The sequence below is a fragment of the Melitaea cinxia genome, chromosome 3 (assembly GCF_905220565.1).
Source record: "Melitaea cinxia chromosome 3, ilMelCinx1.1, whole genome shotgun sequence".
Classification (NCBI taxonomy): Eukaryota; Metazoa; Arthropoda; class Insecta; order Lepidoptera; family Nymphalidae; genus Melitaea; species Melitaea cinxia.
In genome coordinates, this window is record NC_059396.1 from 8,188,327 (window position 1) to 8,199,812 (window position 11,486).

Sequence of the window (11,486 nt, forward strand, 5' to 3'; positions counted from 1 at the left end):
CATTTGCTTCAAACTATTAACTCATAAAAACGTTGCTGCTACATGTGTGTTACAAAATTTACTTATAATTTTATTTTACTGTATTTTATTTATTATGAGTATATACTATTAAGTTCTGTGTTTGTGTTCGATTATTTGTACGTTTGTGGGTATGTATGTGTGTGTGTGTGTGTGTTTGCCCGTAGTTTATTTATATATAGATATATGTGTTTACTACTTTATTGTTACCACCTACAATATTTTCTGTTTGGCCTAAAGGTTGACTGGGAGAGAATGCCACTAGGCATTAAGTCCGCCTTTTGTTAAAACTGTTTATATTGTTGGACAATAAAGTATATAAATAAATAAATAAAATTAAGCTTGCAATATTATATTATAATAAATCAGTATCTCAAATATGTCTGTCTCCTCCTTTGCCTTTGCCTTTTTTATCGATAGCTATCTACAAACAAACCGATAACAACACTATCGCTCGGTGACAGCAATTTTTCGAAAATAGACTCGGATCAATCGATCGACCGATCCACATGTATTATAAGGGTAAGCAGCATGTGTTGGTAAGCAAATCCGAAACAACACCACCGACAACATTTGTAATTTTTAAGTTTAAAAAAGGTTTAAAAGAAGTATACAGTAATAATGTGATTAAAAAATACTTAAATATGAAAGGTAACGCCAGCTTTTAGTAAATTTGACGTGGCAGATCTCTTTTTGCAGCTAAAAAACGAACAATTCTGTATTTTTTTGAAGGACGTTGGTTCAATCGCGCAACTAGATTTAGTCTAGTGAGCAGTGCGGCTGCAACTGGTTTTATTGTACGCGTTGAACCATTTGAACGTATACTTTGACAGAGGGGAACGCCTGTGTATGGCTAGTCCCCGCCGTGTTACTCTATGCTAAATAACGATATTTTATTGACAACTCGATGCACGGAAATCCCCGAACCGCGTTACGTCGTGCGGGGGATTAATAAGAGCGGCAACAGCGCGTAGCATTAAATTATATCATTTGGCGTTATGCGTTCGAATAAACATAAATAAAAGTAGGTACGATCTCCAATGCACTTAAGGCATCTACGTACCGTTAATTCAAACATTAATAGAGGTAACGGCGAGGAAATTCCGAGCTCGTAAGTCCGCTAAGCTCCGAGTGACTGTTTCAATATTCATTTTATAATTTATTTATTTTATTTTTTATTGTTGAAATTCATGAAATAATATTTAAGTATGTAGTATATTACATACTACATTACAAAAATCACGTTATGTCTGCCGAGACAAATTAACGTTACCGAATTTTTAACGGTATACCAAGCCCCGATGTGAACTCATACCCATTGCACAACCATTAAAATTAAATTTCACAAATAAACCGTAAACTACCACAAAATTGTATATCGCATCGCATCAGGAAATATAATATAGGGTCCTTTTGGTGCTTACTATAGCCAGGCAATGCGCTTGCAATGCTACTGGTGTTGCAGGTGTCTAAAGCCTACGGTATCACAGTACAGCTTACCCTAAGGCGGATTATAGGCTTGCCTACCGCACTAATTATATAATTTTTTATATAATACATATTTACGTTAGAAAATTCTTTCCAAAATAGTTAACTTATGTTTTTTTGCAGTTAGATTGTCATGCTATTTTTTGTTTGCGACCCCTGTACGAATTGTACGATGCGTAAAAAGGATACCTACTCTGTCAGCGAGCGCTCAATATGCTTAATATCATCTCGTGTATAAAACCGTAAGCGCTAATATATGTATGGGCTAAGCGCTACACAGTTGTCAACAACTTTCTGGATACAAATGAATGATAGGTTTTTTTCTGTATAATGGAACAACAGAAGGCCAAGGGCTTTCAAGCATTTTCAACAAATCTAGATTTTATATCAAATGTCATTTCTAGACTATTCAATTCGGAATAGTTTTTAAAATTTATCGGTTGCTATTTATATTTGCTTTTATGTTGTTCCTATTAGGTAAACTAATAAAAGTTTCTTAATTTTTAGTATTTAAATAGTATAAAATTATATTCATGGGCTTTATAGCTTCCAATTATGCCAGAAGGCACAGTCGGTTTTGGTAATGTCACATAAGACTTATTTTAAAGATAGGTAAATCATCAACTGAAAACACTGCTTACACTATTTTTATTTCATTGAAGGTATTTTTAAATTTTGTAAAGTTAGACCAAGATACATACGTATCTCTAATACGTATTTTAAGCAATTGATCACTCATGGATAATCAGAAGGAAAAGTTGAAAAATAGTATCTTGAGTAACAATGAAATAGAAATAACTGAGTTATTAGACAATGGATTTGATCCTAATTTCGAAAACGGTTGGCCTATTAGACTAGCTGCTCGACATGGACTTTACTCTATTGTTAAAATATTCATACAGTATGGAGCAAATCCACACGCATTGAATGAAGCAGGTAAGGTAATCCCCAGAAGGATTTTATATTTTACATAATTCTAGCGACTTGTGATAATTTTGAGCAGTACACCAACTATATAACTAAAATAATAACCATATTAATGCACATTACAGGTGCATCAACCTTACAACTAGCGGTGTATTCTGGCTTAAACTGGGATAGTAATGACTGGACATATTTATTATCATGTTGTGACTCTTCTCAGCTGGCCGACGGTGCTGCCGTTGCTATCATTTTTAACAATATAAAGGCATTGAAAAAAATTCTATCTACTGGAAGATGTAACACTAATATACCAACGACTTTAACAGGTTCAGCTATATGTATTTTCTATAAAATGGATATAATTATGTAGTATAATAAACATACAAATTTGTTATTACAAGATGATCTGTACATTATTTCCTTATGTTTTACTTTGTTTATAGGCAAAACCGTGGAAGATTTAGCGAAGGGGCATAAATTGCATTATTTATTGAATTTTCCTGTGGTAGAAAATAGTCTCGAAGTTTCACCGCATCAACCTCATCGAATAAACAGATCGGTAAGTATACAACATTATACGTTTATTATGTATTATAACTACAGATTTATTTACTACGCCATATTTTTCTATACAAATTAATATTATTTTAAAAGTAGGTATATCTGAACTTCTTCGGCACAATTAGCTAGTAAAAGCTAGTTATTAATAACAAAGTATTATAGAATCAATAATGACGTATTACTGGACAGATTGAATAAGGTTTGGAAAATTGCGCAAAACAAACGTTACTCGGTACTATAGTTTTTAATACAGTTGCTCAAAAAGTGGCGTATTGCAGGGACGTATAGCATTCGGGATGTGGGCTATTACATACTCGTGCTTTTTTTTACCTTTCCCGAACTCGTGCGTTCTCTTTCCCAACTGTCAAATTAATGTCTAATAAAAAGAAATAGCAACCATGAAGTTTTTACAAAAAAAAATCATAGAAGTGTTTATGATTCATGCAAATACGTATATTTCTAAAAAGAAGCTACTAATTTGTTTCAATATCAGATTTAATGATTTGATTGAATGAGTTTGGTTAGGTTTCATTTCATTTCATTAAATTTCATTTTCATTTCATATCAATAAAAAACTTCTACTGAAGACTTGGCTGTATGGGCATAGTTCCCTTTGCCTACCAGAATTAGTGAAGAAAAAAAAAACTCTGCTTATATTCTACGGTTGGCGCCATTTTTCAGAAATTTTCTTTTTATTATTTTATTAAATTGCTCTATTTTTTCGCAACTGTATTAAAAATAGTCGTTCAGTACACGTGCGGAACCGTCATTGCAACTTATTCCGACTGTCAACCCTCGCCTTCGACTGCGCCTCGGATCGGAGAGACATTTGTCGGAATTCTTTGCAATGACAGCTTTTCCACACTTGTAATGAAATACTATTTTGTACGCTGGGGGAAGTTATTTCAAAAAGTATTATTTTCCGTATACCTACTTTAAAGATAGAAATACACTTTCGTATTTTTATCATAAGAAAATAAATAAAGGGGTTTATTCTACATACATACCTCGTTAAACTGCCGCTTAATTTAGTGATCTAACAACAAGAAATTTATATATTTCAGGATATCAGAAATTCACAAATTCGACAACATGGAAATAGAAATTTATCACCATCTGTAGCACGTTTCTTTGACCTTACCGCTGGCCAGCCATCTTTGAGTCCTCCACATAGTCCGTTAAGGATTTTTAAATTAAGCAATCGAGAAATGTAAAAAATTTAATTATTTACATTTTAATATTGACACGGCTATGAGCTATAACATTTTGTACCGGAACTGACTGTAACTTTGATAGCTTCGTTACGTACGAAGCTATTGACTTAATGTGCACTTTAATTTTGTTACAGATTTGTTTCTTTTTTATAATTTAAAATTATTTATTATTCTAGCATTTAATCAAGTATTATAGTTCAATGAATATGTAATTTATAAGGCATAAGACAAAGTAGCACATTAAATAATAATCGAAATTAAATATTTATGTAAATTAAATGCTTTTTTATTTTGACAAACTTATACCTATTACATAGCTTTAGGTATTTTTACATTGGAATTAATTGGTAGTGAATGTAAGCCGGAAAGAGGGAATCCGTTAATTTTGCGTTGGCGTGCAGAGGCTTATAGCCTGAGTATCGGGCAATAATTTTTCATTGTACTGAAAAAAGTAAACGATGGAATTATGCATTAGGTACATATTTAAATATTGATTAAGCCTGTAACATCACACTGCTAGGCATAGGCCTCTTCATGCAGCAGAAAGTTCACTCTTAACTCCACCATGCTTGTGCTGTGTGGCTACGGCACCAAAGAATATAGCCACACGCTCTCTTCCCGTGGGTGTCGTAAGAGGCGACTAAGGGATAACAAGGTTCAACTACCACCTTGGAACTTAAGAATCCGACCGATGGCGGGATAACCATCTAACCGCTGGCTTGGAAACACACAGGCCGAAGATGGGCAGCAGCGTCTTAGGTGCGACAAAGCCAGCCCTGTGGTCACCAACCCGCCTACCCAGCGTGGTGACTATGGGCAACACACGTGACTTCACGCATTTTTGGCGCGAACTTTTGGAGGCCTATGTCCAGCAGTGGACTGCAATAGGCTGGAATGATGTGGATGATGATGATGATCCACCATGCTGCTCCGCTGCGGGTTGGTGAATATATTCCCTACTATGGGTAACGATTGCTATCAGGTATATAGGATAACGACGGGGACCAACAGCTTAACGTGCTCTCACAAGAATAGACACCCAGATCAGAAAGAAATTTTGTATTTGCATAAATACATTGATATTTATCAATTCCGAGCAGGAATCGAACCCCGAATCGCCGGTGTTTGAACGTATACACGGCACACGCACCACTACACCAGAGTGGTGTCATATTTATATAGCACAAACATATTTTTTTTCGTAAATCTATTTATTGTAACTTACAAATTTAGAACTTTCACGATGGCACAACTCGTTCGATATAGACAGAGGAAACCCAAGAATATTGGAAATTTTAACTTTCAAAGAAGTGATAAACTTCGATAGTATAATTCTCTGGAAAATAACAAAAACTTTTATGAAATTGCAAGGGAACTTCGAAACTGTTTTATAGAGTAAGATCCCAGCCCCCCCCCCCCGCAGACCTTACTTATTACCTTAATTATAATTGTGTATAAAGCAAACGTACAAAAAACGTATGTCTGCTGCTTAGACTGACGGCCAATCTTCACTATCATACATATATATATATATATATATATATATATATATATATATATATATATATATATATATATATATATATATATATATATATATATATATATATATATATATGTGTGTGTGTGTGTGTGTATAACTTTACTAACTTTAAGTATTTTCTGATATCTGATTGTTACGTATGTTCTAGGGAATATTGTAAAAAACAAGAAATTGTTAGTTAGCAAAAAAAAAAAATAAGCAATATGATTATCTATATATCTTATATATAAAATTCTCGTGTCACAGTTTTAGTTACCATACTCCTCCGAAACGGCTGGACCGATTTTTATAAAATTTTGTGTGCGTATCGGGTAGATCTGAGAATCAGCCAACATCTATTTATCACACCCCTAAATTATTAGGGGGGAGGAGATTAAGAGGGTTAATAACATATATAGCAAAACAACTTTTGCAGGGTCCAGTATATAGTATAGATTAATGGTTATTTTTAATTATTTATACAAAAAAATTCATAATATAATCATATATCATCAGATTTGCTTTTAAACAAGTCATAAGTTCTATGAAAACATTCACAAAAATTTAATTTCAAAATAGTCAAGTTAATTTGAATTCGTTTTATCGGGATTTATACCATGTACCTTTTTATCTTTGAGGCTCCGATATTTCGGCGCAGTTGCATGCGCCATGGTCACGGAGGAACTGTTTGGTTTTTGCGGGTAGATGTTATGGTACTCACAGTATCCATGGATAAATTATCCATGGATACTGTGAGTGTCGTGTGTCGAGAACAGGTTCGAGTGAGTAGTGAGCTTGCAGACAATGGTACTGGTATCGAGCGTAATAGAAGACTGAGACGGAGGGTAGACCGATATGTCTGCCCATAACATCTACCCGCAAAAACCAAACAGTTCCTCCGTGACCATGGCGCATGCAACTGCGCCGAAATATCGGAGCCTCAAAGATAAAAAGGTACATGGTATAAATCCCGATAAAACGAATTCAAATAATGTTAAGAACCATGGAAATTTAAAACAATATATAGTCAAGTTAATTCTCATTTTATCATAAATATGCTGTGTGGTAACGGCATTAAAGAATATAGCCACCCCCTCTCTTCGCGTGGGTGTCATAAGAGGCGACTAAGGAATAACACAGTTCAACTACTACCTTGGAACTTAAAAAGCTGACTGATGGCGGGATAACCATCCAACTGCTGGCTTTGAAATACACAGGTCGAAGACGGGCAGCAGCGTCTTCAGTGCGACAAAGCCAGCCCTGCGGTCAACAACCCGCCTGCCCAGTGTGGTGACTATGGGCAAAACACATGAGTTCACGCCATTTTTCACGCCAGACGGCTGTGATGATGATGATGATATAGATATCTCAAAAAGTATTTATCGGATCCCTTTTAAATTTAAATGGAACCACATGACAAATCATCCGAATCGGTCCATTCAGTAAAAAGTTATGAAAGTACACAATAAACAAACAAAAAAAAAAAAAAAAATTGGGAACTTTCTCATTTTGAAGTCGGTAAAAAAGTATAACATACTTCAGTATTTGTGGGTACCGGTGTGATGATTGGATAAGTTCTCAAAACACAAATCTCTGGATACGTCAGAGGTTCGCCGCGCCAAAATCGAACTGAGTAGTATGAGTGTTCTTCTTCTGGTAATCGGTATCCATGCTAATTATAATAAAACTAAATAAATATGAGTTGATAAAATTATCTTCAGGAGTAGGATGAAAATCTGTATATTTTTATTGACGATTTTAACGTATCTCTAGTTTCAAAATTTGTCTAAAGACTTAGTAGAATGTTTAATCACCTAATAAAAACATAGGAATATAATAGAAGTAAAAATAATATCAATAATGTTTTTCTTACAATATTTTTCCAGTGACGACGGATATCTTTGTAGCATTTAAAATCTCCAGACTTTGGCAGAGACGTGCAATATTCTTCTATTACAGCCTTGTTTAAGCTTGTTACAAAAGTAAACTTTGAGTTATTTACCAACAATTTTAAAACAAATTTAATACTTAAAATAATACCTTGGTAAAATTACTACGGTTTCCCCGGGACTAAATTCTTCCTTCGTTTTTGCTAAATATATTTTAATCGATTTTAGTTCCAGTATTGTTTTTTCATCTGTAATATTGTTTTACATATTGCTTAGGTACCTACGTAGTATATAATAATAGAAAACTAGTTCTTTGCATATGGGTTAATACCCACTACAATACCACTACAATATTTAATAATAAAAGAGCTTGCTGAAAGTATCGTGAAAAAAAAAGTGATGATACTCTAAATCCAATATGGCGGACTTGTAAAGATGGCCAACTAACTTTATTATGCTTTCCTACATTAAGGGTATTAAATGAAAGGGCTTGCTGAAAGCAACTCGAAAAATAAATTGATATTAGGACATTAGGTACTCTAAATCTAATATGGCGGACTTGTGAAGGTAGCGGACTAAGTTTTTTAAGCTTTCCTACAATATGGATGTCTTGGATTGTATGTTGTATGGATTTGCTGAGATTAACAGGATGCGAAATCTGTCCAGCAATGAATAAAATGTAAAAAATCAATTAAATGTAAAAAAAAAACTTTTAAATCATATACATTTTGTAGTGATGTTAAATGTTAATAGTAAAAGTTTTGAAGGAAAAGTTTATTTTTATTAGTCTTTATTGCACTTTAAAAAAAGAAACATAATCACAAATCATTTTTTATAAATGATGTTAGCAAGAGCGAACTTATCACTAAAAGAGATCTCTACCAGTCTACCCATGGTGGTGAGAAATTATGTTACCGCGGGACTCTTAAGCGCAAGTGTGATAAAGTAAAATAAACTGAACAAAAAGGTTTAAAAAAACCATATACTTATTTTATAATATGTATTCAAAATTAGTGATATAAAAATACATATATACTTAACTACATATACAGTTACATGCACATATACATACATACATAGGTACATACATATTTACATAAATACATACATTGAGAGTACAACAATTATATTTTGTTCTTTTTAGCGTATTTAAATTATAAGAGTGTTTTTTAAAGGTTTTTTTTTACTTTTAATCTTTATAGTATTTCTAAAAATTGAAGCGTTAGGATGGACACTAAGTAATTACTTACTATATACAGTTATTTTAAGTTTTATTCCATCTTGAGAACCCGGAGTTTTCAAAAAATCTCTATTATTTATATAGTAATTTGGACCTAAGTAATTCCATACAGGGGCAAGTTTAGCGGTCATCGTGTATAGAAAACACATCGAGTACTCCTCAGTTGTTACTTGATGAATGACACCATCCTTAAAATTTGATTATAGGATTTAGTAATAGGTTTTTAAATAAAGTTAATTCAAAGACATATGGTAATTTAGAAAAACTGAGTTACTTGAATCAAAGAAAATTTCAAAAATAATGAAACCAATCGGTCGTAGTCATTGCCTGTTTTGTTAAAAATAATATGTATTTGTTTAACGTCGCTTTTGTCTGGACAAGATAATATAGAGGAAGCAGAAAATATAATCATTCTGAAAAAGAAAAATATATTTTTGTTAAAAAAATCTATTTATATTTCCGATATTATTATTCTTTTGTGTAAGTGATTATTCGTTTTTATTTAGTCACCTGTAACTATTTTTTTTTTTCATTCTAAATTCTAGTTTGTACGTGGAAGAAATATGAGTAAAACTTTTTAAGGAAATTTAATAACGCAATAAATACGAAAAAACAATTTTTATAAATTTTGTTTTTGCTAATCTCAGAAACTGCTTTACCAATTTGAGTGCAGTTTTCTGATGTATTGTGTAGTCTCATAAAATTTTACTATTTGTTTTATTTAAATCGGATGATAAATAAATAAAAATCGATGATTTAAAAAATGACGTCGAACATTTGCGAGTATATTCAATCTAGAGTAACTTTGTAGAGTAATATTCAACGCCTAGCCTAAGGGAGCGTTCTAGTATTACGTAAGGCAAATTGGGGGGGGGGTCCTTCTAAAATGTTAAGATGCGTTACAGGGGCGGGAGGGAGGTATGAAAAACGTGTTACATAACATTGTTTTTATTTAATAAATAAAAAACTAGGGTATTAAAATCTCCCAAATTGGCTATACCTTTTCGTTTATACCCCTTTTTGTATATATATATATGCCGCAAACGCGATTTTTTTAGCCACTTTCCGGTAGTTTGCACAACATAGTTGGGACATTTGGGTAAAAATGATCAGTTAGGTGTTACGTAGGTGTCGCGTTTAAGGGGCTTTACAGGAAAACGTTACAGCGCGTTACATGGGGGAGGGCGGTCAAAAATCTTCAAAATTTGCGTTACATAATACTTCCCGCCCCCTAAATCATAAAAATACTATATATAATAATAATAAATAAACAATTGATATTTTGAAAGTATATTAATTTTATTTAAAAAAATCTAAGGAATCGAATAATCGAATTAGGAAATTTCATTATTCTGTTTTAAAAAAAACGACAATCTAGGTAGATAGTTTAACTATACCAACAAGATAAAAATAATGAGTATTTAAGTAATCAGTAGTATTGTTATTATCAGGTTTCGTTAGGTAAGTATTCAAGTTAACAGTTATTAATATTATAGACTAGTAGTATACTAGTAGTAGTTTTTACTTCAATCAGATTGTAAAAATGTAATGGTTATTATTCTGTTCCTACTACGAGTTAGAACTCATAGCGTAATTACTCGTAACAACTCAGTGTCATAATATTACGTGAAGTAGGGTTAATCATTTCAATAAATACGTTCCAGCTGGTCAAACGACAGAAACTTTTTTCAGAATTTTAGCATATTATTAAACTAATGAAGCAGTTTCATTCACTTTTATTTAAGTAAAATAATCCTTTTTTTTAATATTACATTAAATAGTATTTAATAAGTACTAACGTCTAAATATTAAGGTATTTTATCTTATATTTAGTTATCTACTACATTTTTTATTAACATCCTACTGATTTACCATACTCAAGTTTAGCTTACCTGCACTTAAGTATTTTCCAATGGTAATTTGACGGTGCTGAACGATCGTGCTTGTCTTTTATATTAGCTATAGCCTTAAGATATCCTAAATTTTCAAAATTAGGATTCGACACCACGTAAGTATAATATGATGACATGTTAAATTAAAATTATTTGTTTGTATGATTAAAATTTGAATTTGTGTAAGTATTATTCCCGCCAATTGCAAGTGAAGCAGTTTTTTCCTCTCCGTCTGCTCGCCTGGATACGAACAGACTAAGATCGTTATCCATACCGCCTAGTTTTATTTATGTGAGTAGTAGCGGAAGCGTAATAAATTTCAATACCTATCTTAAAACACCTTTTCATAAAAACATAAGTAATGGTTGTTAAAACGCTATTACGCTCTTTCCTTAACTTTACAGATATATCTATGTATATCATAGAAATTACATTTCTGGGTTCGAGCAAGAATTCCCTAAATTAATTTTCAGTATGTCTCTATGCACAGAATTCGTTTTATTGCAGTTTTATTATATATACATAGGGGTAAATACGACTTTCACCAAATTTAAAAATGGTTTTCAAATCGACTATATCTTCAGTTCAGTTCTTTGCATAGAGCATGGTTCTTTGCTTAATGGCTTTTAATTGTGTCAGTTTGACACATATCATTTCGCCAATGTCACGTGGGACGACTATATCTTTTTTAAGCATTTTACCTTATGACTTATTGCTGGGAGTACCAATATTGATAAT

At 32.6% G+C, this 11,486-nt stretch overlaps 2 protein-coding genes across 2 annotated transcripts; one reads left to right on the forward strand and one right to left on the reverse strand.

The window, feature by feature from the left end:
• The first annotated feature begins 2,243 nt into the window (after positions 1-2,243).
• Positions 2,244-4,484, forward strand: LOC123669753. The gene is made up of 4 exons (XM_045603344.1): positions 2,244-2,442; positions 2,559-2,756; positions 2,874-2,989; positions 4,056-4,484. Exons 1-4 carry the CDS (start codon positions 2,244-2,246, stop codon positions 4,203-4,205), a joined length of 663 nt encoding a protein of 220 aa, XP_045459300.1. The 3' UTR covers positions 4,206-4,484.
• A 100-nt stretch (positions 4,485-4,584) lies between these two features.
• Positions 4,585-10,885, reverse strand: LOC123669754 (uncharacterized protein C18orf63-like). Its single transcript, XM_045603345.1, has 8 exons — positions 10,749-10,885; positions 9,131-9,269; positions 8,867-9,044; positions 7,768-7,864; positions 7,601-7,697; positions 7,265-7,399; positions 5,431-5,541; positions 4,585-4,647 (listed from the first exon to the last, which is right to left on the reverse strand). Exons 1-8 carry the CDS (start codon positions 10,883-10,885, stop codon positions 4,585-4,587), a joined length of 957 nt encoding a protein of 318 aa, XP_045459301.1.
• Positions 10,886-11,486: the final 601 nt, after the last annotated feature.